At 48.2% G+C, this 27,682-nt stretch overlaps 2 protein-coding genes across 2 annotated transcripts in view; one reads left to right on the forward strand and one right to left on the reverse strand.

Moving 5' to 3' along the window:
• LOC119387109 (protein CWC15 homolog) overlaps nucleotides 1-27,682 on the forward strand; it is a 184,757-nt gene that overhangs the window by 116,406 nt on the left and 40,669 nt on the right. The window lies entirely within an intron of this gene.
• LOC119387108 (2-acylglycerol O-acyltransferase 2-A) overlaps nucleotides 2,800-27,682 on the reverse strand; it is a 28,789-nt gene continuing 3,906 nt past the window's right edge. Inside the window, exons 2-6 of the mRNA XM_037654417.2 lie at nucleotides 16,092-16,312; nucleotides 14,725-15,032; nucleotides 8,606-8,780; nucleotides 5,604-5,803; nucleotides 2,800-3,199 (exon numbers count right to left, since the gene is read on the reverse strand). Of these exons, the coding sequence (XP_037510345.2) occupies nucleotides 3,048-3,199; nucleotides 5,604-5,803; nucleotides 8,606-8,780; nucleotides 14,725-15,032; nucleotides 16,092-16,312 (1,056 nt within the window). The 3' untranslated portion in view covers nucleotides 2,800-3,047. The remainder of the gene's footprint in view (nucleotides 3,200-5,603; nucleotides 5,804-8,605; nucleotides 8,781-14,724; nucleotides 15,033-16,091; nucleotides 16,313-27,682) is intronic.

Below are 27,682 nucleotides of genomic sequence, written 5' to 3' on the forward strand. Positions count from 1 at the left end.
TTGTTCGCCTGAAAAAAAAATATACAACTTTTGGCCGCAAAAAACGCTTTTCCGCGAATTTTGCGATTTCTGAATTTTGAGCGCACCTAGGGAAAAAACGGTGCACTTCTTCGTCACAATATTTTTCGCCTTAAAGAACAAGTGAAATACAATCTTATGAGTCTAATATTTCCCTTGTTTGTCGAAGCACTTTTGAACAAAAAAATCACAAACTTGGCAAATTGCACAAAATACCTGTATTTCAGGAATTTATTGCTGCAAGCACATTAAAGTGAGGATAATAAAAATCGGTACATATTAACTTTTGTACTTTCGCTCTCTTTTAAAATAATTTGCGTGGTTTTATCGCGCTCCCTTTTACTCGATAATTGGGCTTAAACGTAAGTGATTTACCAAAAACGCCAAACTTTGAAAATGATTTTCTCAAAAAGGCCATTTTTAGTTTTTTTTTTTTTTAAATCCCTCTGATTGAAGTCAAGGACGTCATCTACCATTGTGCAGAAAAAAACGTTGCATTATTTTGGTTGCCAACAAGTTATAGTGCGTCAAATGTGACCATGCCAGCCGAGCGGCCGCGTCGTTCGTTATGGGCTGAAACTCGGATATAAGTTGCTAAAAATACTTGTACGTGACATAATCACAAATCAGCAGCTCCACACCAACAAATGCGCAGCCCGGCGTCATGGTTAAGCAAGCTTTGTCTTTCGATCAGCCGTTTGACAAACCCGCAGCAGCGGCCGCTCGATGCTGCGGGCGCTCACATTACATGAGTGCCGCTTCGACTGTGGATGAGCCCCGCTTGCGCGCCAAACTACGCTCAGAGGACAAACGAGAGAAGGAATGCATCACTGTGAAAGTTAAAGGCCGTTAAGTGCCAACAAATGTCATAATATGCGACAAAAACTCTGCCGGCAATTTCCCAGTGAGCGCCTTCAATGCAGCACGGATGTATTTTTTTTCCCTGCTGTTATGCCCGAAGCCGCATAATATCGTGATAAACGCTCGACTTGCGTTGAATATTCTATCTGCGGACGCCCAACAATACAGTATTGTAAAAGCGGTTCTTTAATGAAGTAAAGGACTTGGACACACTTCTTCACACAGCCAGCTGACACAAGTGTTTTGGCACGAGAAGAACAACTGCAGTTTGAGTTGCTCGACCATCGGAAGCACGTATGACAGCTTTCTTTAGATGTCAATGGCTTTCTTTTGTGCCATATGTTGCTCATAGAATGAACCTAATTATATTTAGGCCATCCGAAGAGATAAAGCAACACATGAGCGCACTACTGGAGGTGCTCACTGGGAAATCGCCGGCAGAGTTTTCGTTGCATACTATGACATTTGTTGGCACTTAACGGCCTTTAACTTTCACAGTGATGCATTCCATCTCTCGTTTGTCCTCTGAGCGTAGTTTGGCGCTCAAGCGGGGCTCATCCGCAGTCGAAGCGGCTCTCATGTAATGTCAGCGCCCGCAGCATCGAGCGGCCGCTGCTGCGGGTTTCTCAAACGGCTGATCGAAAGACAAAGCTTGCTGAACCATGACACCGGGCTGCGCATTTATTGGTGTGGAGCTGCTGATTTGTGATTATGTCACGTACAAGTATTTTTAGCAACTTATATCCGAGTTTCAGCCCATAACGAACGACGCGGCCGCTAGGCTGGCATGGTCACATTTGACGCACTATAACTTGTTGGCAACCAAAATAATGCAACGTTTTTTTCTGCACAATGGTAGATGACGTCCTTGACTTCAATCAGAGGGATTTAAAAAAAAAAAAACTAAAAATGGCCTTTTTGAGAAAATCATTTTCAAAGTTTGGCGTTTTTGGTAAATCACTTACGTTTAAGCCCAATTATCGAGTAAAAGGGAGCGCGATAAAACCACGCAAATTATTTTAAAAGAGAGCGAAAGTATCAAAGTTAATATGTGCCGATTTTTATTATCCTCACTTTAATGTGCTTGCAGCAATAAATTCCTGAAATACAGGTATTTTGTGCGATTTGCCAAGTTTGTGATTTTTTTCTTCAAATGTGCTTCGACAAGGAAGGGAAATAATAGACTCATAAGATTGTACTTCACTTGTTCTTTAAGGCGAATAAATATTGTGACGAAGAAGTGCACCGTTTTTTTCCTAGGAGCGCTCAAAATTCAGAAATCGCGAAATTGGCGGAAAAGCGTCTTTTGCGGCCAAAATTTATATTTTTTTTTTCAGGCGAACGAAATTTTTTTTCGCAGAACTAACTGCGAAACCATTGTTCTGGGTGTAACGCCTAGGCCTACAGTAAATTTCATCACAATCGGGAATGGTGACCGGGACCTCGTGTTCGATCTTATCTGGACACACCCGACTACTAACTGTCCGTGGTCTGACGACTCACCACCGAACCACATCTCATGGGATTGCAGTAAAAGACCAAATAACCTCAATTTCCTACAGCATAAGTTTAGAATAGAAAACTTTTTGTAGCAATGGGAGGCACTCCTCGCTATCTCGGACACGGAGGTGCAACTGGCGCTTTTGGACGACGTCCGGCTGGAGGCAGAAGCCAGTGGAGCCTTGGACAAGGGCACCGCACATCTAGCTACTAAACACCTTTCCTTTCCTTCAATAAACGTTCTTCTTATTCTTCTTCTTGCCCTTAGCCATGGTAGAAGCACGGTGCCATATATACACATACAAAGTGTTTCGTTCGAGCCGGAAAAAAACTAGTTTCATCGACAGCCTTTATGACTGGCGTACACTGCTGATAACAGCGTTAACTTAGGTAGTCATTCTAATACATAAAACAATTTCTACGTGTTTATTATATGAATACACTCGGTGCTTTATTGTTACATGGAAGTCCGTCTGAGCAAGTGCAAAGTGAGGTCGTATTTCGCAGCTCTGTGAACATGTTCGATGACTAGAGCAGATAAAACCGGTTTCAACCTATATGTATACGCACTGATGCGATTTTGCCGTGCTTACCGCGGTCACCTCTGTCTTGGTAATGACGATGTGTTGCTTCCTAATGATAACAATGACCTACGGACAGCGGCTCAATCAAACAATTGTGAGAGTACATTCTTTGGAAGCGTATTGCGCTTTGTGGTCTTCGAAAAGCTGATTCACAGAAGCCACGTATTTTTCGTGGAGCAGATCCACTTCCTCGTCGGTGGGGTTTTCGTTCTTATCCACGTGGATAGGCTTGCCCACTGCGAAAAATGAAAAAAAAAAATAACAACAGCAAAAAAATCATCGCATACTCACTCCGTACAGACGGTTAACGAGCTAAGCGGAAACGTGCGGCCCCGGTGTTTATCACTGGGTCAGTACCGAGAGTTCATTAAACTCTTCCTGAATTACTAGTTACGTCTTTGTGAGCTGTGTGCTCCTGGGGAGCGCAAACGATGCGCGGCCTACCCATTTCGCAGTCGGAAAGAAAGTGGTGCTCGTGCGCCCGGCTGCCACGGAGAGCAACGACGTCCAGTATACTGGCGCAGCTGATCGCACGCTTCTCTTACTGTTGTATTGTTGTTATTGTACTCGCTCCGCCTTCGCACCTGCGCTCACTCCCTCCAATGCGCAGTTCCCACTTACCTACTTCTGCCTCCTCTGTAAAGGTGGGTTGCGCCGGAGGAGCTTCTGCGCACCTTCGGACTCGCGGACCGCCACATTTTCCCACCTCCACAGCTTTGCTGTAAAACCGCAAGCGCTAGCTGTCACATATTCTGTACGAACCAGCCAGATGACGCCCTTCGACTCGATGCATCGCGCAGGACAAAGATGTAAGCTTCGATATATCGCTTGGTTCGCAACTCCTTGATCATTAGCTTCGCGAGATTGGTGCATCGTGTTGGAACATTTAAGCAGCATGTATCAAAATGTGGCTAGTTAGTTCCGCGGAATCCAGCAAGGTGGAGGAAATGTTATGAAAGGAAAAACTAGCATCCGCCCGATTTTCCCTTTCACAAAAAAAAACAACAACGCCCAAGCACTCCGTACAGATGGGCGAAGTTGAAACTTGCGGCACCGGTGTTTATCACTGGGTTAATCCCGACGATTCATTAAACATTTCTCAATTGTTGGTTGCGTCTGTCCAGGAATCTTAATTGGTGTTTGCCGCCCGTGCTTTCCCTTCTTCAGCCTCTGTGGACCAGTGGTGAGTAGTGGGATTTGCCCTATTTCTGTGGCACATGCGCGCCAGGAGTTTTTGCGACACATAGGACGGACTAATTTTAGTTTCGCCTAGCCATACACATCTTCGCTGTAATAAAAATAACTTCTGCGGTTTTACGTGCCAAAACTACGATATGATTACGAGGCACGCCGGAGTGCTGGACTTCGGGTAAATTTCGACCACCTGGGGTTACTTAAGAGTTAACGTGCACTTAAATCTAAGCACACGGGTGTCCCCTTCGAAATGCGGCCGCCGTGGCCGGGAATCGAACCCGCACCCTCGAGATTAGCAAGATTTTTTTCCTTTCATAGCATGTAGGAATAATGCAACAATAAGTTTTTTTCTTGTGTGCGTAATTTGGAAGTCACGTGATGCACATAATAGTGAAGAGTGATAGCAGAAGGTCATTTTAAAAGCGCATACGATTGATTGATTGATTGATTGATTGATTGATTGATTGATTGATTGATTGATTGATTGATTGATTGATTGATTGATTGATTGATTGATTGATTGATTGATTGATTGATTGATTGATTGATTGATTGGATTTAACGCCACAAAGAAACATGCGCGTGTCCGAGGGCACCGACTTAATGTCAATCACTCGGTGTTCATTGAATTGTACGGGAACTCGGTTACATGTGTGTTTTCGCACGAGCCTCGCCGAGAGCGGCCGCCACGGCTACCGCTAATGCTGGCGACGTAGTACCTGGCAGCATAGCGCCTTAGCCCCGCAGGCCTGACAATAGTGGCTTACGATAGTGAGCGACACTCTGAAATTTTACTCGATTACTTCAATTTGTGACAGCGTGCGTGTCGGACTGAAAAGCAGTGAGTCGTGGGGAGGCTGGTTAGCGACCTGGCAGCCAACGCAATAAATGAGAACTGTTGTGTGAAATCACTGGTGTGGAAGATTGAATGACTTTTAATTTGACGAAGCATTTCGACGTGCTTTTGATGCACAAAACAGAGAGTTGAAAAGGCTTTGAAATTAGTGAAAATACAAGGAAACCGCAATAAACTATATGAGGCCCATGATTGCCACCCAGTATACGCACATAAACTAGAAACACACGTCACACACACATACGGACACGAAGACGCGGGCGACACGACTCGTCGACACGACTCGATTGTCCCTGCTTTGTGTCGGCACGCTTAGCAGTAATTATGCTTGATAACCAATACCGACTACACCAAGCACAAGCTCTTCTGATATAATAAATCAATTCTCCCATAAACCGAGATATTTTTTTAGCGTCTGTCCCTATATGCGTCCGTAATGTGTGTGCGTGTGTCGTGAGTGCGTGTCTCTGTGTGTATATGCCTTTCCTGTGCGCAGGCCTGCGATCACTTTAATAGCCGATAATTAGACTATTATGTCATTCACAGAGACGCAATTTAGGACACGGGCGGACCGTGCACCGGCTGCTTACCAACAGTGACGATCTTCTCCCTGAACGGCATGTATCCCCAGGTGTACTGCAGAATTCCTCTTCCGTAAAAAATGGGCGGGGCGACGCCCGTGATGCTCTTCAGTTTCTCCTGCAGCCATCTTAACCTCGATCCGCGCGGGTTCTTCATCTGGGTAAAGATGTTGTTCTCGCCGAACGAGAAGACGGGAACCAAGTCGGCGCTGAAGCAGAAAATCAACAACATAAGCTTCGCAGTTACGCGCGAATATTGAAGGCATACATGCTACGTGCACACCACTGCTTCAAAAGAATTCGAAAGTTCTGTGCAGCAGGGCAGGCCGACTACAGTATAGAAGCCAATGATACTGAAAAAGAAAGAACCATTTCGTTAAACCGCGTCACCTGGGCGTGTCCGCTCTGTTGAAGTTCTATTCAATTCAATATAATTCAATGTCTTTATCCAAGTCAAGGGGGAGGCGAGGACTAAAGGCTTATATGTGCCTGACGAAGGTCCCCGCGCCCACATACACTTCAGTCAACGATGAACGTTCTTCTTCACAGCAGATTGCTCTTATACGTTAGGTTTAAGAAGTAGTACAACCAGGGCAAGATAAACACTTATTTAAACCGCATATATCCAATACGCGCATACACATTACATACATATTTATATAACGCTGCAACATATATCTGCTCGTAAAGCACCGAAATATGGTACACTCTGTGGTCTCTAAATTCAAACCATATACACATAATGACCACACACATCCTTTCCATCCCTCTCTTTTCGTCCTTTTATTCCTTCCACCCGTGCAGGGTATCAAACCGGACGTGCGTCTTGTTAACCTCCTTGCCTTTCCTTGCTTCTTTCTCTCTCTCACACATTGTTATATCACATAGAACAAACGCTACATAACCATACGAAAAGCCAGATGCATCATCAGTAGACAACATTTCGTAGTTACCTTTAAAGTTAGTGGAAGGAGGGAAAGTGTAATTCAGTCGTTATTAATAAAGATATAATTTGCTTTTTAAATGCGCTCGAGGTGCATTTAAAGTTAACTTGACCTTCTATCCAGGCGACCAGACAGGCGGGCCCGTTGGTAAAGATTCAAGGTGTTTTCTTGAAGTGCAAACGCACAAGAGATGATGGCAGGACACAGCACGCGCAGTTGCGTCTGACTCGCCCCCTGTTGTGTGTGTTTGCTCTTCAGAAGGTACCGTGAAGTTCTATTCTTCTGACCATAACGAACGCTGGTCTGATCTGGTCTGGTCTGGTCTGGTCTGGCTCGCCAGGGCATGGTCGGTACAAAAGTTCATCGCGAGGGAGTACGCCCTTAGATGGTAGACGGACATGCGCCGCTAATTCTATAGCGCCGCCTTACTTTCAGAGTAGCATACATCCTCGCCTTCAGAGACGACGTCACGTCTGATCGACTACCACGCCACAGGCCCCGTCCAAATGATGTTACATGTTCTTACCAACAAACCATTCTTAACATGTCACATCAGGGTCATTGGCCGCCATTATTGTCAAAAACCTGCATGGCCATTACACTGCACATTAAACGATGACGGAACAGGAAGGAAGGAAGGAAGGAATAGGCGGAAGGACAGGGAGGTTAGCCAGTTCTTAGGCCGGCTGGCTACACTGCGCTGGCGAAAGGGGGCAAGGGGAATGAAAGAGAATAGGAAAGAGATGGTACAGAAAAAAAAGACGAAAAAAAAAAGGAAGCAGATTCCGACACTGTTTAAAGTCTGTCTCTAAGCCCGGTTGTCTCTAGGCCCGACTGAGCAGAGATATAAGGCGGACTTAGCGCCACCCTTACATGATCAGGGGGTGGCGACCTCCCCTCCCCCTGCCCCACTCCATGTGTGCACGTCTATGGTACAACCTCAATGACGACTCAAAAAGGCGAAGAAAAGACGGCGTGCCCCCATCACAGGCGCTAGCGCCTGTGATGCGCGCTTGTGTAATTTGCCCACTTAATTCACCGCTGCTGCATGCAGTAAATGAACTGGGCCAGGTTGCTGACGGCAATGCAGCGCCGTATCTGCCTCGTCAGTATCATTTATTTTTTGCATTATTTGTCATAGATTAGCTCCCGCCATAACATTACTGGTAAAGTATCGTTCTATTTGCTCTCGAATATCGAATGCTTTCTTTCAGTACCATCACAGGCGTGCGCACAGGGGGGGCGACCGCCCCCCCTAATCACCTAAGAGGGGGAGCGCAAAGTCTTCCTCGTACATTGACCCTTCTAGTCACCTAAGAGGGGGGGGGGGCGCAAAATCTGCCCCATACATTGACTTAGTAGAGTTGGGGGGGGGGGGGGGCGCTGCGATGAACCTTTGCCCCCCCTGATGGGGAACCCTGCGCACGCCTATGAGTACCATCGTTGTCGCATTCCTGAATGGCGTTGTATCCATCTCTAATAAGCTACATCTCAAAAACTTTGTTCTTTTCTGACTGAAACTACAGTGATGATTATCGGAAAGTGGAATCATGCAACACGCTTCAGTCGTCATGTTAAAATAGCGGTAAGCTTGACAAATGTGACTACTATTCACCGCCGTTGATATTTTGCTGCAGGTGGTAGTGCAGCGGATGGGTGCATTTCGCTTCATGCATGCAACAAAATGTAAGCATCCAACGAGAAAATGAGTTGTCGGATAGAAATAGAAAAGGAATGCTCCGCTTTGAAAACAATAAATGATGTCAAGAACGCAAGATATTCTTAGTTAATAACAATAATATAGAAACTTGAGCGAGTTGGTACATCTTCATCGTGCGTAAAGTGCATCGCGCACGGGAAACGACGGACTTTTTGAAAGAGAAAAAGCGCTAGTACTGTGTTCTTCCTCTCTTTCGTCCGCCGTTTCCCGTTCGCGCTGCGCTTTACCCATGATGTACTTAGTTGATAGTTATTAGTTCCACACGTCCCCCATCCCCTGCCCGGTGTTCCTCGCCTTTAACCCTAAAACGTACCACTATATCCCGCAGTGGATGTTCTTTTTCTTACCCGCTTTTCAGAGCACATCGTATGAACCCTTTCCGGTTCTTGAGGGTGATTATGTAGGTGTCCTTGTGCGCATCAAGCGATTCCTGGGCCCCTCCGACCGCGACTACAGCGGCGTTGCCCGTTCCCTGTTTCGTCAAGATCCAGTTGAGGCTGTCTCTGTCGACAGAACACAGACCTGCACCGCACAGAAACCGGCAAACAAAGTTGGTGCAGTCGTATAGAGACTGCAAACTGTACATAGACAAAAAAAAACCGATATCTTGGCATGAAGTGTTGGAATAAGGAAACCACCGGCATCACCTGAGAAAGGCACCAACAACAACAACAAGGATAACTATCGTATATGTATAATATACACCTTCAGTAGACATCTCAGGCAGCCCTGCGAAATATTCATAATGGTAACATGACACCTCCAGGCACCATCGAACGTTTAAGGCGAAAGCCTTAGATGCCTCATCAAACGAGAAAAGTGACCGTCATGACGGCATCATTTGACGTCACGGTGACGTCAAATGAAGCCTTCATCACATGGCATTGTCGCTTGCTCAAATGTGCGCCGATCCCTGAGGCACTGCAAAAGCACGTGAGGTCCACAAAGTTTCCAATGTCTCTGATCCCGGAGGCACTGCAAAACCACGTGAGGTGCAGAATGTTTTAAATGACTCCGATCCCGGAAGCAGTGCCAAACCACATTGGGCGCGGAAAGCCTTCGTGGGTGAAGGATCAAAAGTCACATCGTCGCTTACGCATTTGCCTAAGACGACCCCGAACGCGCAAGCCATCCCTTCTTCTTTTCTTCTCATTCGACTGTATTGATCACCCACGCCGAAAGCTTTCTGCACCTCACGTGGTTTTGCATTGTCTCCGTGATAGGACCACCTTTGACCAAGCTACGATGTCATGTGATGACGCCATCACGTGACGTTGCGTCACGTGACGTCGCAGTGCCGTCATGATGACGTCACAAATTATGGCGATCTGTGACGTCATTGTGACGTCATCCCGTGTTGATTATCTTTTGCAACACTCGCCCCCGACGCCGCGGGACGCCGACGGTCAAATTTCGCGTTTGATTAGCCATTTAGAGCTATCGGGGCCCTGGAATACTCTTCAGCATGGTCAGAAAACGCTGCCGATCGGTAGTCGAGGCTCCCGAGAACACGCGAGCCAAACATTATAGCGCAGCACGCGGCCTGGGATTTAGAATAAATTCTCAAGTCAGCTAAAGATCACTTCCTCTTCTCTCCACAAAAATGATGCTTACAGCGTCACTGACTCAAGTTCCACGCCATTGGCTTGTTTGAACATGGCGCGCTCGGTAGTTACTGCGGCCGCCGCAAAAAGCCGCCACTTGCCTCCGCGCGCGCGCGATCGCACTGAAAGTACGCTGCGCGTTCGAGGAAAAAAAAAGTGCTCAAAGTCACGATGCGCGCGTGACGTACCTTCTTTCCCCGTACCGCCCCTCTCTGCTTAGCTTCCAGCGCTTTCGTCAGAACGAGAGAAGAGTGAAAGCATTACATCGTGCGAGAAATCTTTTAAATGCGGAGCATTTCTTATACCCTGACAGCCTACATTCGGCGGCCAGAGCGCGCGCAATCCGCTTCGGCGGCAGCGAGATTCGCCGGAAAAGCCCATTCCGCGCCGATCGGTCCTGGAGCGATTTTTGCGGCAGCTGCCGCCGGATTCCCTCACCGCGAACCAATCGGGACGCGAGTCGAACATTCGAAAAATGGCGGCGCGCTTGTGATATCGCAGTCGTCGAGGCCCGCAGCAACAGCGAAGTCTTTCGTAATCATCCTGTAGCTCTCGACAACTGCTAAGTGTCGTCGCGATTAGCATCTTTGCAATACATCAGCGCGATCTACCAAAACGGGTAGCATTTTCTCGGCTCGACCAAGCTTCTCGCGTCTTGCAAATCAGGACGAACCAACCACGACTGCTTCCGTCGTTTTAGGGGCGAAGCTCCTTAAAGCGGCACCCGTTCGTCCCCGTCGTAGTGCGTAACCAGTCTTAACGCTAGTACCAGACCTTGACCTCCAAGGTGGTGTCGGTGGGAGATTTCTCCTGTGCGTTGTTGAACAATAAAAAATTCGCAGCGTGCGCGTTAACTAAAAGCCGAATTCTTCTGTCTCTCATTCTCCATTAGCAGCCATTGGCATGTTCCAGTAGGAAACGTTAGTAGAAGTAGAAGTGTAAGTGTTAGCTAAAAGCCGACTTCTTCCGTCTCTCATTCCCATTAGCAGCCATTGTTTACCTCCAAGGTAGTGCCTGGTGAGATTTCTCCTGTGCGTGATTAAACAATAAAAATTTTGTTCAAAACGCCGTTGATTGATGAAATAAACCAACGAAAGACGCCAGATGTTTTCTAAAAGCAAAACGAAAAGACGCCAGCTGCTTAACGAAAGACGCCAGATGTTTTCTAAAGCAATGGTTTTCTAAACAATGAAAATTCACAGCGTACATGTAAAATTAAAGTGAGCTGCAAGTCGTCATAACTCTCATCGAACCTTTAGTATAAACGCGCCCGATCTCACGTCGGTGATGATGTACTGGGCAGAATTCACGGAAGATTCACGGTTTACCGATGAACCTCCGCAGCTTCGCCCATTCATCATCATTCACTCCGTGGATATGCTGTGATTTTTTTTTTTGTTCGGTGAATGCATGTTTCTCCTCGTCAGACATCGCCAGAAAGTTGCTTTCCAGCAGGCCCAGCAGTTCGACGACCCTGCTCCTGGTTATGCGCTACGCCATAACGAAACGCGTACACAACGCAGAGCGCGTCGATGCCAGCGTTCGTTCGCGCGAAGGGACGATGACAACTACGCGCCCTAGTTTCGGCGGTGCGGTTGCTAAGTGGTGTGTCAGTCAGTCAGTCAAGAACTTTATTCATCGGTCCTGAGGAGTTTAGGCCGCCGGGGGATCCAGGGGGGACACCCTAGCAGCCGCTACCGTAGGCGACGCCCGAGTCGGGGCGGGAACGTGATGGCGTTCCGCCAGTTCTTGGGCCCTCTGGACTGCCTTGAGTTGTTGGTGGAGCTCGGAGCTCCTGAGTGCCTCTTCCCAGTCGGACTCACTGGTGAGAGGTCCCTGGGGTAACGCGGGACATTGCCATAGCATGTGCGAGAGTGAACAATAGAGTTCTCTGCAATCTGGGCATTGGGGAGTGATTTCTGTGTGTAATGGCTTAGTCGGCCCCGTGATAGGATCTTGTTTGTAGCATTCGAAAGGCTACCGCTTGCGCACGTTCGAGCTTTGTGTGTGGTAATGGGTATTGGCATCTGTTGTTGCGGTAGTGAGAGGTGATTTCGTGGAAGGTTAGTAAGGGGTCGTTAAACTGTATATCTGGGCCCAGCTCTTCGGTGGCTGATTGATCGTCGCGGCGGGTGAGCTCTCGCGCTCGGTCATGAGCCGTTTCGTTGAGGTTGGGTTGTTGGGGATGGACGTCTTTGCCCATGTGGGCAGGGAACCAAGAGAGGCAGTGCGAACCCGTGTGCTTTCGTGTTTGTAAGATGCGGGCTGCTTCACGCGCGATGTTGCCGGTTTCGTAAGCCCAAATGGCGGCGCGAGAGTCAGTGAAGACGAACAATGTGGAATTTCGGCGGCGCGCGAATTCCAGTCGCTGTGGCCGGCGGATTACCCAGTGTGAATGAGCCATCAGTGTAACCACGGTTACCGCGGTTCGCTTATGCGTCGGCCGCCATCCACACCCCCACTGCGCATTCTCGGCTCGTCTCGTGCCGGCAGCAAGCCTCTCCTCTCCCCCACTGCGCATTCTTGGCTCGTCTCGTGCCGGCAGCAGGCCTCTCCCTCGTTTGCGCTGCACAACCGTTCAACGCAGGCAGCGTCTGCTAGCGAGTTTCTTGATTGAAAAAACCGACCGCTCGCGCTGCACAACCGTTCACTGACCACCCCGTATATATAGGCACCGGATTTTGACCTCCAAGTTAGTGCCTGTGTGCGATTTCTCCTGTGCGTGATTAAACAATGGAAATTCACAGCGTACATGTAAAACTAAAGAGTGCTGCAGGTCGCCATAACTCTCATCGACCCTTTAGTATAAACGCGCCCGATCTCACGTCGTTGATGATGATGACGCGATACCCCCACCACTTTGCGACGCATTTACTCGAGTTCCCCCCGTGGGAAGATGCGGGCGGCTTTTTTTAACACCGCTCGTACTGGACGGATTATAAAAATTTTTGCGGTGGTCGATTCGCGAGGAAATAAGCTCCTTTAATGAAGCCATTCCATGGCTACTTGGAAAGGTGTTGCATGGCCCCTTTAACAATCGACGGAAGGAAAAGAAGAGCATAGCTTTCGCACTCCAGTCGTCTTACGCAAATACATAAGGAACCGTGGGACTTTTCTATCGCTCTCTCTCCCTCTCTCTCTCTTTCTGGTAAGTGCTTTAAAGGAGCAGTGACAAAGTTTCAAGCTCGAGAGGTGGCCGTCACTCGATAGCTTGGTATGCAAAAGTTTTTTTAGCTAAGTATGAATGGCGTCGGTTGCGTAGAAGTTATTTTATTTCGAGGGCGGACAGCCTACGAAAGCTCAACAGTGCGTTCAGCACCCTGCAATATCGACAGTATTATGACGTGTTCTGCTGGCCCCCAGGCCACTCTCCAGGCGTTGAGTGACGATGCGCTAGTAACGATAACGTCAACGATATCATTGTTGTCATCGTGGTGCCGACTAGCAGCGACGCCTGGCAGCCGCTTCACTTCGACTTCTTGGGTTCGTTGTCTCAAGTCCTGCGTCTTCGCCGCACCGCTTCAAATTATTTGTCATCGGCTCGTCAGCGTGTGATAATTGGGAGCGACGATCTCAACTGCATTACGTGCCAGCATGTCGTCAAGCAGTTGTGCGCGTCTTAAACCAGTGGCGTTTCAAGTACAGCAAGAAGGGATGTCTTTGTCGCGGACAGCTGAAAAGTTGGTTTTAAAAGGCAGTTTTAGAATAGCGTACGCTAAGTTAGCGTTAGCATTTGCGGCCCGCTATTTCCGTCATTTAACGGGAGCACGCAAGCGGTTAGCGTACGACGCATGCGCAGTTGCGCGAAAAGCCAACGCAAAGCTTTGCGTACGCTATTCTAAAACTGCCTAAAAGCTTCCAGGTAAGACGGCGCATGTAATTTGCGTCTCTCCACGCGTGCCCGCGATGCATTGAACGTTGGCCTTACCAACGCCTCCTGAGGCGCTGGCCTTACACACCCAGAAAATGTGCTGTTCTTTGGAGCTTGATGGTGACATAGGCGAAACGCGCCATCACGGACACCTGGCTGGGAACGAGACTCGCAGAGCGTCGACAGCGTTTGTGTGCGTGTGTTGAGGGGGGGGGGGGAGGCGAGCCCGGCGTAATGGAAGAATCGGCAGACGCGAATGGTGTTCACAGCAGTGCGGACGTATTTCACCTTTAATAAACCGTTGAATAAATCGTTTTTGTTGTTAGACACCGGACTGCTTACTTTTGTGGACAGGATAGGGGCGCCTGTCCTGTCCACAACGTTTCTACCTGTTATATGTTCTTGCGAGCCAGCATGGCCCAAGCGTGCGTCTCCAGGTGCCTATTCGTCGCTGCTCGGACCGGCGCAAATTTCAGAATTGCTTCTTTGCCGATTTCGAAGCGAGAATGATTTGCGACGTCGTGAATCGCAGCGACTTCCAATATCTCAGTATTTTCTTCATGACTTGCAGACACTGATGACGGCGGCGACGACGCTGGTGGTGACGAAGGCATGACTACACGTGCGCGCCTAGCAGACGAAATGACAGCTGAAGCTCGCGTCACCGTTTCGTGTGGCCACGCGACCAGATGAAGGCCGTTTCGGGGCGTGACCGCGGGGGTGACCGCGCGGCAACGCTTCCCTGCGGCGCTGCAAATGGCCGGCTTTGCACCCGTTTTGAACCGCGCTCGTTACTGGTCATACTGATCAATATTACATATATTTATGCATCCCCCCGTGGCATCATCAATGGTGCATCGGTACTAGGGGGTCGATAACTACACGCTGACGCAAAAAACGCGACATGCGTAATGTTATGTCACTGCTCCTTTAATACGTGCTGTCACCTACAGTTTATATTAGCGCATATGAGAGTGCAGTCTCGACTTACCGTGATACATCAGCAATTCCCTCTGAACTGGGAACAAGAAGTTGACGTTCAGCGTGAGCACATGTATGCGTATCCCTGGAAAGAGTTCGGCGATGCCGGTGGCCTCGGTACCGAAGTTGCACATGGCGCCCATGCACATGATGCCGTGCGGGTGGTACCCCAAGATGTAGTTCCTGTTCGTAGGCAGTTCGCTCGTCTTGACCAGCTTCACCGGGTAGTAAGCGCCGGCATACTTGTGCAGCCGCCAGTTGCGCACCCACTGACTCTGGTGGCCTCCACGCTTAGGCGCGTCGCGGTCATACACGTACCTACGTGAATGTATTCATCGTCGGCTTATTTGGGAAATGCAACAATGAAACGACGTACACTCACGAGGCATGGTCTTTGCCATGAGTTTCGGAGGTACGGCAGACCACGCATTCAGAACTTTGCATAAAACATTACAATAAAACGCATTTAGAAATCTGCATAGAAGGCAGCGAGCTGTGAATATATGCACAGTGCCGTACACTGCAATGAGCACCTTTCATGTCGCTGGCCCCCTAACGGTAAGTGGATGTGGTAACATTGTTCGTGCACGGCAGTAGTCGGTCAAAAGTAGTCTGAACTGTGAGCCACCAGCAGTCTTATGCAAATTTAAGCCCCTGCTTTTGCGAGAGCGCAATCCAGACATGCCCTGCACGCAAGTGGTCCCTTTAACAGTGGACCAGTCTGTACGTTGCACTTTCTCTGTCCATTAAGTTTCGGAACGCAATGTGTGCTGGTAGATGCCTGCTAGAGGTCTGACGACGCATTTGGTACCTCGCGAACAAGTTTCACTGCCCGTATTCTTTCCTTGGCGAATAATTCTTGCTGCAGAATTATTTTTACAAGAAAGTTCCGGTCTATTCTGATGCTGGACATATTATCAGCCAACGCAGCCCGGCAATAGCAAAGATCACTTACGAGCAAAACGCATTGTGATTTCGGCCCAAGAACTTTGGCGGGAAACCACGAGATCGAACTGCACCTTATAAAACAAATATTTCGCACTCGTTGCGGCTGTGTGCGTATTGCGCGGGCCGTAATGTAGCCGCAGCCCAGACGTCCACTCACTCCCTCTTCCGATCAACTTCATGTTATGTGTTCTCCTGAATATGCATAATCGTCTCCTGTCAAGCTGCTTACGCATCTCACAAAACTGTGTGCATGCGAAACTAACGCATCATACCGAGACAGGTCTTACGTTTTCAGGTCGCTCCGACAAAGTTTTATAGGCATTAATATTGCAGCGTGACAATCTGCAACTTTCACTTTGAGCAGTTTTTTTTTCTTTTTCCCCAATATCACCAATCTAGCATTCATTTAAAGCATTCGCGACAGCATACCATATGGCGTAGAGCAGCGGTATCCAGTAGTAGTTCGTGTAGAAGAAGATGTAAGCGAACAGGGCGCTCCAGAAAAATCCTCCGAACACGAAGGACACCGTTAGGAAGAGAACGCCCGCCGTCTGCAGCCGTCGCTTGAGCGGCACGTTCAGCGGCGCGAACTCCACGCCCAGCACCTTCATGGCGGACCGAGGTGTCTCCTCCGAGACTGCCCACAGGTGCTGTCAGAAAGATAGAGAGGCAGGTCGCCGGTTTTTGTAAGCGCGGTCATTATCTACGGCGTTGCCTCGTTCCAATGGCGGCGCCCGATCAGTGCATTCCGCGAGGGCGAACAATGTTGCCCAACACTCGAAACGCAGAGCCACTTGTATCCTCCGCTCCAGACACATACAAGATACGTATACGGACGCGGACACGCTTCCACGTATTTAGAAGCTTACCTGAAGCACTTCTGTTCGCTCAGTCTTATCAGTGCATTTTCTGCACTGTTTCATTGTCTATGTATGTCCTCTGCAAGTGCGTTGTGAACTGAGCGTGTTTGTAGGCTGACAAGCTAGGAAGGAAATTCGAAGAAACACGCTGCATGTTCGCGCATTGATTTGCAAGGTATGGGGGACGTTATGTGGTCTGCGCCAAGATATATCTAGTATGTTTGCAGCAAATAGAGCAAAGTAATGGAAGTGTGGAGGCTGGGGATGGTGCGTGCGTGTGTGTGTGTGTGTGGGGGGGGGGGGGGGGGGGGGGGGGACGGCGGTGGCAGGAGGCGCCTGCGTTAACAGCGTACATTTATCGGCGTTCTGCGACATTCATAATCAAAGCCACCCGTTTCTTTGTGTACGGCCGCCACGGTGGTCCAGTGGTTACGGTCAGTGGCGTACCAACTCGTGCGCTAGTGGGGGGGGGGGGGGGGGAGGGGGCAAGCGTCGCTCACTCTGTCGACCGTGTGTGTGTGTGTGTGTGTGTGTGTGTGTGTGTGTGTGTGTGTGTGTGTGTGTGTGTGTGTGCGTGCGTGCGTGCGTGCGTGTGTGTGTGTGTTTGTGTGTGTGTGTGTGCGTGCGTGCGTGCGTGTGTGCGCGCGCGCGTGTGTGTGTGTGTGTGTGTGTGTGTGTGTGTGTGTGTGTGTGTGTGTGTGTGTGTGTGTGTGTGTGTGTGTGTGTGTGTGTGTAAATATATATAAGAGAGAGAAAGAGAGAGAAACTACATTTGCAACTACATTTGCTCTCAATTTGACGTGATTTTTTATATATAGAGAGATAATTTTTCAAAACTGTTCTCTGAAATCACGGAAGAAGCTGCACAAACAGATTGTGCAGGCCGGGCCGCCCTGTTCCGCGACAACACAGCAGTGTTTAATAACATTATGGAAAAATTATCGTGAATTTTAGAAAGTGCAGCCACATTTAGCCTGTTCTTCATCTGAGCATTTAAATCTGCAAACTTCACAGTCTCAGTTTGGCGTTGTAAATACGATGAGTATCAAGAACCTGCTTTGACTCTAGTACCTTAAATTCTCACTTATTAAACAAAACATGTGGCTGACAAAGCAAGGTACTTTGCAGAAGTCTACAGAGTAAGCCGAATGCCAATTTGTTTTTTACTGTAAAGTCTTTCTGAAGAAGAGGACCAAGTTCAGTCGATTAATTTTTATGATAAGCACATTGAGCTGGCCGTGTATATAAGATTATGAATGACGACGAATTTATATACTAGGTGTCGTTCCTTGCCCTTCTACTTTTTCCAGCTTGGGCGGGGGGGGGGGGGGGGGGGGAGGGCTGGAGCGGTGAAGTGGCTTTTTACTCTTCCCCTCCGGCTTCTGCAAGTAAGTACGCCGACGTAAGCTGCGTAAGCTTTAATTTTGTTTCAAAAAATGTGGAGATTATAACGTTAAACTACCCCACATTGTTTCCTTCCGCATAGGTCGTTAGCTGTTAATGATTGGTCAAAATTTTCTGGGTCATGCTCACAGCACCTGCTCGTAACACGACGCAACAAATGAAGCGTAAGTGATCCACCGCGTAATGACCATTTACGCACGACTACGTAAAAAACAAAACACACAAGAAAAAGAATAAACAATGTTCAATACGGCATATTGTTGGTCATTGGTTTCTCGCTATTCGTAAAAAAATTTTCGGTGCGCCATAAAATCGCCTCCTTGTTACGTGACACCACAAGTCTGCGAAAACTCGCGGCGTTAACATGAAGTGTGCGCAATAAACTGCACATTACTATGCAGAACAGTAACTAAACTTTTTTGGGAATAGCCAGACAGTGTGTCATTCTGAACGCAATTTAAGAAGGCTGACCGCCTATCACATTGGCAGCGGCTACTTATATATGAGCTGGCGAAATGGGTTCATATGCGTATAACAGATAATTTCACTTGTAGTATAACGATGTTGAGCTGTTTTTGCGCGTATACAGCTCTCTGTAAACTCCTCCTTGTTGAGAGAGAGGTAGAGAGAGTGCTATTCGTTTTCAAACAAAGGAACTGAATTTCATGTAGGAGGAAGAACGTTCTATCGGGCTATAAAACGTTTACTGGTTCCCACCCGTATGCGTCGCCGATTAAGTAAAGTTCAGGCCAGGCAGCACAAAATAAAATCGACAGATTGATCTAATGTTATAGAGCCCCTGCTGAGCGGTGGCCTTCTCTGCAATGCTCGAGCGCAAAGCGCGAAAGCGTTGCGTAGGCAGCAGAGAGCCTACAGTGCGTGGTCATGAGACACGGAGAACAGCCGTCACAGCAGAATCGTAGGACAAATTTTATTATATAATTACGTGATTGCGGCGTTCGAATAAAACTTTGCCTCACTTGTTACTTTCCCAGTCTGGAGCCGACAATGACCGCTGAGGAAAGTAGGGGGGGAGGGGGCGCTCTACAACACTAAATTTTCTCAGTAGGGGGGGGGGGGGGCTAGCGCACCCCTTGCCACCCCTGCAGATACGCCTATGGTTACGGTGCTCGAATGCTGACCCCAACTGCGGCGGTCACATTTCGATAGAGGCGAAATGCTGGAGGCGCGTGTAGCGCGTGGTATCAGTTAGCTTTAAAGAACCCCAGGTGGTCTAAGTTATCCGGAGCCCTCTAGCCTGCGTCGCTTTGGGACGTTGAACTCTACGAAGCAACCAACCGTTTCTTTGTATATATTGCTATCACTCTCAAAACAGTTTGCACTTTTTGAGGGGGTCTCACAAAAAGCCTGATGACGATAATCGTCATCAGGCTTGTTTGAGTTTCCCTTGTGGAAGCCTGGCCGCTCGCCCCTTTATCACCGAAAATGTCATGCGGCGTTGATAGCGCGCACGCTGTTCCCAATATGAAAGTACCGGACGCACGGCATTATAGCCAGCAAAGACACGCAGAATAGAAGCACGTGTGTTGTTAGGGCGCCGCACTTTTTTAGAGCGATATATTCACGCTAAGCATTCGTACAAAGGGTGTTTCATCTGTGGTATAGTAATACGCGCCAAAGCTACGGTATGATTACGAGGTACGCCGTAGTGGAGGGTTCCTGAATCTTCGGCCATCTGGTGTTCTTTAAAGTGCACTGACATCGCACAGTACACGGGCTTCTAGCATTTTCCTTCCGACGAACTGCGACTGCCGCGACCGTGATCGAACCCTTCAGGTCAACAGCCGAGCACTGTAACCACTGTATCACCGCGGCGGACACGTCTGCCCTATGGCCAACACGTTGATATTTTAGGAATAAGACTAAGTTTTGTTTGTTTTTTCACGACAATTCGTAGCAAGTAAACATAATTTTATTGTTACAGCAGACGATATAAAGACTGCACGGAATATATGTGTCATGCTCAAGCGTAGATATTCGGCGCAAAGCCATGCATGCCGGAGGTATCTAATTCATGCGTATAGTTTGAGTTCGTTCTCGGGTACGATAATTTTTATCGCTTTGAAGCATATGTGTTGACAAACCATCGCACATGTTAGTGCGAAATACTTTTAGACTGTTCTAGTTTCAAGCCTGTTCTAGAACCACTCCTCGTGCGGGCCCTCGGCGAAGCCCGTTCAGGAAGTCTGCGCGAAGCGAAAGTACACAAGAAGGTCTCAGTTCCAGACAATGTACACAACAACATGAAAAAGGTGTCCTTGTAGCCGCTCTCGACGACATTTATCTTCAGAAAGAAGCCGTACGTTGGCTCGATGGCATGGGGTATAAATAGCACCTATAGAGAGGCGTAATAACCAAAGGCAAGAAAAGCTAAACAAAACAGGAACAATGCAGGCCTGCCAGGTCCCAAGCTAGAAGCAAAGCCACAGAAACCCGGGAAAGTAGACAGCCAACATTGGAAGCGATGAAAACAGCAGACAAGTCGCGAGCAATTCATCACCGTTACCCCCCCCCCCCAGTTCAAACCACCATGCAGTGGTCAGAAGAACCACTTGAGTCGTTGTCTCAAGCGTGAATGAGTGGCGTGTAGTTAACATCTATTAATACGATCCGGCCAACGATTTAAGATTCTAATGAAACACAAAAGAAAAATATTAAAAATTGTTTTTTAAGACGCGTAATGACTAGATATGTTAGCCATGTTCATAGGCGTGCGCAGGGTTCACCATTAGGGGGGGCGAAGGTTCATCGCAGCGCCCCCCCACCCTACTAAGTCCATGTATGGGGCAGATTTTGCGCCCCCCCCCCCTCTTAGGTGACCAGAAGGGTCAATGTACGGCGCAGATTTTGCGCCCCCCCTCTTAGATGATTAGGAGGGGCGGCCGCCCCCCCCCTGCCCCCCTGTGCGCACGCCTATGGCCATGTTAGCAATGTTAGCCTGCGCCATTCGCCGCCATGGCCACGAGTGTCACTAGCTAACATTTCCAGGCATACGCTACAGAAATAAGCGAAAATTCGGACGGGGGAATGGCTGCCGCCGTAGCTCAGTTGGCAGAGCATTCCACGCTTAATGCGGAGGTTGTGGGTTCGGTCCCCACCTGCGGCGAGTTGTTCTTTCGTATAACTTAATTCATCTATCTATCTCTTCCAGTGTGTCTCACTTATCACCCCTTTATTCCTTCCCCCCCTTGCAGGGTAGCTAACCGTACGTGCTTCCCACCTTTACTAGCTTATCTCTCCATCTCTTCTTTAATTCAGTTTCTCTTTATCTCGTAATTAATACACTACAATTAAAAACTACCGACAAGCATAGGTTGGCAAAAAGATTGAAGCTCACTCAGACTCACTCAAGAAATATATTTTGCTCTGAAGACTGACTCGGACTCAGACTCACCAAAATTTTCCTTATCCGGGCTCACTCGGACTCAGACTTACTAAACTTTTTCTCAACCGGACTGACTCAGACTCACGACTTCACCTGAATCTGGGTGAGCCTGAGTGAGTTGACTCATGAGTCTGTTGGCGTAAAATTAGCTTGTTCGATCATGGTGTGAATGCTCTTTAATGCCAATATCTCACATAATCAGTGCTCTACGATGCGCCTTTTGATCTTGTACCTTCAAATACGAGTTATCATCATATATCATATATCATCATTATCATATATCGATCCAGTAAGGGCATTATTATTAAATACACGACTCACAGCTGTCATCCGACTGCAAAAGATCTAAAGTGCAAAAATTGTGATGGCCTTCATGATGCCGCCTCCAAAACCTGCCCACGGATCAAAAGAGAAATTGCCATTATCAAACAAATGGTTAGAGATAGTTCATCCCACAGAGAAGCCGCAGATAAGGTGCAGCGTCGGCCTAATCGTCGACGGAAGAGTGCACGAGAGGGTGCTAAACATATGCTTCCTGCGCAAAACTCATCAGCTTCGAGCACAAGCAAAGCTGCAAGAAAGACGCAAAATGAGTCGGAGAAGCCCAACGCTGCGGAAGAATGGCCTGCGCTTCCGCGTACGCAGCCTGCGAAGGTGCCTCCTTCCAGGCATCCTCGCCCTACACCTTCCTCCGAGCCTACTTCAGTTGATATGTCAAGGGTCGATCGGCAGATCATTCCGATGCTGCGATCCCTCGTCGCTGCCATGGCGGAGCTCCTAAGAAGCCTGGGAATTCCAACCGCCCGAAGCGGTCTGCAAGTTTTGGACGCGCTGAGCCCGGTCCTAGCAACCCTCGCGTAGAGCCATGGCAGGAAATCAGCAATCTTTCCGCAAAGAAGTCAGACAAGCAACTATCATCCAGTGGAACGCCAGAGGACTTAGATCTCGGATCTCTGATTTTCGCCAGTATGTATTTTCCAACCGTTTTCCAATCGTCGTAATCTGTGAACCGAAGTTGTCAAACCCAATCAGGCTATCCGGCTATGAATCAATGATGTCCTCCACCTACAACGAAAGCAGCAAGGTCCTGGTGTATATTCGTCGCGAGCTTACGTACCTCATTCAGCCCGTGCCACCTCACGATGACAACCAATATGTTTGTCTGACTGTCAAGAAGAAAAACCTCACCTTTACATTAGTATGTATATATTTATCTCCCTCAGCCCGATTTGAGCCCGATTTGATAGAAAAAGACTGGATGGCATACTCGCACAAAACCCTGGTCCATGGATTATTACGGGAGACTTTAATGCACACCACCCTATCTGGGGGAGCTCAAAAGTTAACGTAACAGGTCAGCGACTGGCTTCGTTCGTGTCTGATCACGATCTGTCCCTACTTAACGATGGAAGCCCTACATTTCTACGAAGCTCCACATATAGCAGCTGCTTGGACTTGACGTTTGTGTCACGTCGCTTCGCCACATCTGTAAAATGGTTTATAGACATCGAGACACATGGCAGTGATCATATCCCCTGTTACCTTAACATCAAAGGCTTCGCTGGCTGTCATTCAGTAGGCGCAATCCGAAGAATTGATTGGTCTGCATTTAAAACCAACATCGAAGGTGCTTGTCGCAGAGGTCTCTCCTCTGGCCTAGAGCAAGCGATCAAGGAAGCAGCGCAGTCTGCAATGCGCACGCTGACATGCTCCTCGAGGCACTCGGAAACTGACATTGAGTTGGAACGACTTCGTGCTATTCGTCGACGAGCCGAACGAAGGTACCGACGCACAAAATGCATTCATGACCTAAGGACAGTCAGACGCTTACAAAAGAAGATCAGCGTCGTTTAGATAAATTAGTCTCTCAACGGTGGGCGAAGTTCTGCAAGTCTCTGGACCCCCGAAAACCTCTATCACAGATATGGCGGACTGTGCGAGGTCTACGTACATTTCCTGAACAGCGATTTCCTTTCAAAGCTTTGGCACTTTTCCAACACCGACGGGATATCGAAGTAGCTGAAGATTTTTGCAGGAAGATCGCGGGCCGTTCGACTTGCACAGGGGCCCTTGCTGCTGATTTCGCACCTCCTTCATTGGACTCACGCATGGACATGCCTTTCACGATTGAGGAGCTGGATGCGGCTGTCGCCTTATGCAATCGGTCGTCGTCGCCTGGCCCAGATGGCATATCATACCGCATGTTATGCAACCTCAATGAGCGGGCACGAGAAGCTCTGCTAGATGTGTTCAACGAATCTTGGCGAGATGGGCAAGTCCCACAAGAATGGAAAACGAGCCGTCTAGTCTCGCTTCTAAAACCTGGGAAATCCCCACTAGAGCTGGCATCATACCGCCCAATAGCACTGGCTAGTTGTGTAGGGAAGCTGATGGAGAGAATGATCCTTGCCAGGCTAGAGTGGTTGCTGGAACGCTACAGCGTATACCCAAATGCCATGGCCGGCTTTCGACGCGTTCGTTGCTCCATTGACAATGTCATTGATCTGGTAACTTACGTCCAACACCAGAAAACGAGCAGGCGGTTATCCGTCGCGCTCTTCTTGGATGTAAAATGAGCATACGACAACGTTTCTCATGAGGCCATACTTGACGCCCTCGAATCGGTTGGTCTTGGTGGTCGAGTGTACCGTTGGATCTGTTGCTACCTGCACATGAGATCATTCTTTGTGCAAACTGATGATGGGTCAACGTCTCAGCACTACACACACCGTGGTGTTCCTCAAGGTGGCGTCTTAAGTCCCACATTATTCAACCTTGTGTTGATCGGACTCGTGGAACGTATACCGAGTTCAGTTCATATATCCATTTATGCCGATGACATCTGTGTTTGGACGTCAGGCGTAACACGGCCTCAGGTGCGTGCAAGGAATTTGTTTTTTATGCCCATTTTCATCCCGCAGCTTCGACTCCAAAAGGCCGCGATTTCAATATCGGCGTACCTTAGTGAACAAGGCCTCGAGATTTCACCTGAGAAATCTGCGTTGGTCGCATTTACGCAGAAGTCAATGACAGCATATGCCGTATCAATCAATGAGCAAAATGTTTGTTACGCCAGGACTCACAGATTCTTGGGAGTCATCATCGATAGAGACCTTTGCTGGAGTCCCTATGTGGCTTGTCTTAAGAAGCGCCTGACAGCCATCTCACATCTTTTCAAGTTCCTCGGAGGGAAAACGTGGGGTAGATCGGTGCACGCTATGTTACAATTATATCGGACTCTATTTCTCGGGTATATGCGGTACAGTCTACCAGTGCTGACGAACAGTTGCAAAAGCAACATACGTACACTCGAAAATGCTCAGGGTCAGGCACTCAGAGTTTGTCTCGGACTGCCACGTTGCGCATCAACAGCGGAGACTATTGCCATTGCAAACGATCATCCGGCTAGCATTCACATAACCTTGGAGGTGCTTAGGGCACACAATAGGCACCTTGCTCGCGCCCCTGCCCACCACCTAGCCTCACTTCCAGAAGATCGGCCCAGTGCCTCCTTTTGCAAGAGGATTTCGAATTTCCGAGAGTGCCTTCCAACAGGCTACACACCTCCTGAAAGAATCATGACACCCCCCTGGTGCCTGGAACAGCCTAAACTTCGTTTTACAGTGCCAAGGGTTCGGAAGAAGGCAGATCTCTCGTCGCCAGCTTTAAAGCAGCTGTCTCTGCTGATGCTACATGAGGAATATGCAGACCACGTTAAACTTTACACGGATGGCTCTAAATCTGTTAGGGGATCTGCAGGCGCTGTTATCTTCCCTGCAAAAGCCGAAATCTATCATTTTAGAGCGTCTCATAGGACTACGTCGACTGCTGTGGAGCTTGTGGCACTCCGCAGTGCACTTCGAAGAATTGAACCAGAGTCACCACAGAAATGGGGCATATTTACAGACTCGAAGTCAGCCCTGCAGTGTCTGTCATCAGCTTTACGTCGTGGTGCACAAGACCAGCTAGTATTAGAAATAAGAAAAACCTACCAGGAATTAAAGGACAAAGGGCATGACATAACTTTTCAGTGGCTTCCAGGCCACTGTGGCATCGACGGCAACGAACATGCCGATAGTTCTGCAAAGAATGCTCATGAAGGTGGCGTGCAAGAAGCCATTCCATTATCACGAACCGATGCAGCGTCAAAGATTCGCTCGCTCGCACATGATCTAATGCATTCAATGTGGAATACGTCCGGTTTTCTGCATACCCGCCTTCACCGTCTGGATCCATCACTTCAACTTCAAATTCCATCCGGACTATCTCGATCCGAAACAACAGTCCTCTGCCGCCTGTGGCTTGGAATGTCTTTCACGAACAGCTTTGCTTATCGAATCGGAATGGCAGACAGTGCTGCCTGTGCTCACTGTGGCAGCGAGGAAACCATTGCGCACGTCCTGTGTCACTGTCCTCATTATAGTTCCCAAAGACAACAGCTCTCAGCAACGCTAGCACGCCTCGATGACCAACTGCTTTCGGAACAATCAATCTTGGAGTGCCGGAACGTTCTAGCTTCCAACCAGAAAGCGACGAAGGCGTTGCTGAAGTTTCTCCGCTCAACCGACCTCGTTTAACGATTATGATGCTCCCGTGAGTGTGTGCGTTTTCCCCCCTTTTTTTTTCTTACTCTTTTTTTTCTCTTCCTTACCTTTCTATCCCCCTTACCCCTTCCCCAGTGCAGGGTAGCAAACCGAAAAACTTCTGGTTAACCTTCCTGCCGTTCACTTAACCTTTCTCTCTCTCTCTCTCTCTCTCTCTCTACACGACTCACACGACATATTCTTATCAAGAACTTCCCATGAAAGAGTTTGCGGGTGGAGGTCATGGCACCTCTACCCCTAACTCACGCCTCTGATCAATAAATATTGAGGTGGTGCATGAATGATACTGTGCTGAGATATGTGTGAATAGACGGGAGTATAAACGTAAGCCGGTATAAAGCTGGTAGTAATGCAGAAGGTGAGTAGATAGGCCCATAAGTCGGCAACAAAAGGTGGAGCTCGCTTTGACTCACTCAACAAATATATTTTGCGCTAAGGGCTCACTCGGACTCAGACTCGCCAATGTTTTGCTCAAATGGACTCACTCGAACTTATATTCACTAAAATTTTCTTCAACCGGACTCACTCGGACTCAAACTCACCAAAATATTACTCACGCGGACTCATTCAGACTCCGACTGACAGCTCTATCTGATTCTGAGTGAGTCTGAGTGAGTCGACTCATGAGTGAGTTTGCCTACCTATGCCTACAAGACCCTTATGCTTTCCTTGGCTTCACAACTATCTGTTGACTGCAGAAGCTGTATCGTTGTCCTCAAACCTTCATTTCCCCGAGTGTCTCAGTAAACACGTTCTCATGAACATCTTTAAAAAAGAAACACCATATAAGACAGGTATTACAAGTCAGGGAAAACGGGATTGATCCGCAAGCATACCTCTCATGGTGAAACTCGATCGCTCAATCTGAGTCGCAACCGTTGAAGATAATGCACGTGGCTGACGCTTGTCGTTCACAGACCTCTGCAAGTCTGGCACTTTATCTGCTTTTCCTAGAAATGAAGCTTCCCGAACGTTTTTAGCGGTATCGCCATGCAGAAACCGCCGCTGTGTCGCTGCAAAGTGTTTCTCAGTAGCATAATCTCTTCCGCTCTTGAATATGTTTCCAAAGATAGGTAAACCCTTGTAAGGGTGCTCTGCATGAGGTCCTGTTGCAGCTGCTCGTGACAACTTTGAGCGTATTGGAAAAAAACAGCGCAAAAAACCGCCGCGGACACAAGTACAAGGAAAACACTAAAGCGCTGACTCCAACGCTGTACAGAATATCAACTGACGCTGCCGCAGGTGCAATACTGGTGTCACACGGTGCACTACTGATCGCGATTAAACCCTATCCTGATCATGTTTCTCAGCAGTGATTGGTTTCCTTCCGCAGCTTGCGCAAAGAAGCCAATCATGATCGAGAAAACTGATCCGGATCGGGCCCGATCGCGATTAAAAGTGTCCGTTTGATACCGGTGTAAGACAGCATGCATATTCTTTTCACTATATTCACTATTCACTATATTAAAAAACTTTAAAGCTGTCAACGTGTCGTTGTTTTTTTTTAGCACCAGCCGCATTTTATTGAACATTTGTCGTACTTTTCTTTGAATGCATTCATAACTACTCGACTACTCGACTACATTAGTAGTCGTTACATCGCTACGCGTGATAACGATTAACTAATTCCTCGTTTCGCAAAGATTTTAACCTTCTCGTCGGATTTGCATTTTGGTTTTTTTGTTCAGATGTAGCGTTGACTGCATTCCTGAATTTTACGCTTAAAAATATTTAAGCTACCGAAGG

Source organism: Rhipicephalus sanguineus, chromosome 3 (assembly GCF_013339695.2).
Source record: "Rhipicephalus sanguineus isolate Rsan-2018 chromosome 3, BIME_Rsan_1.4, whole genome shotgun sequence".
NCBI classification, from domain to species: domain Eukaryota; kingdom Metazoa; phylum Arthropoda; class Arachnida; order Ixodida; family Ixodidae; genus Rhipicephalus; species Rhipicephalus sanguineus.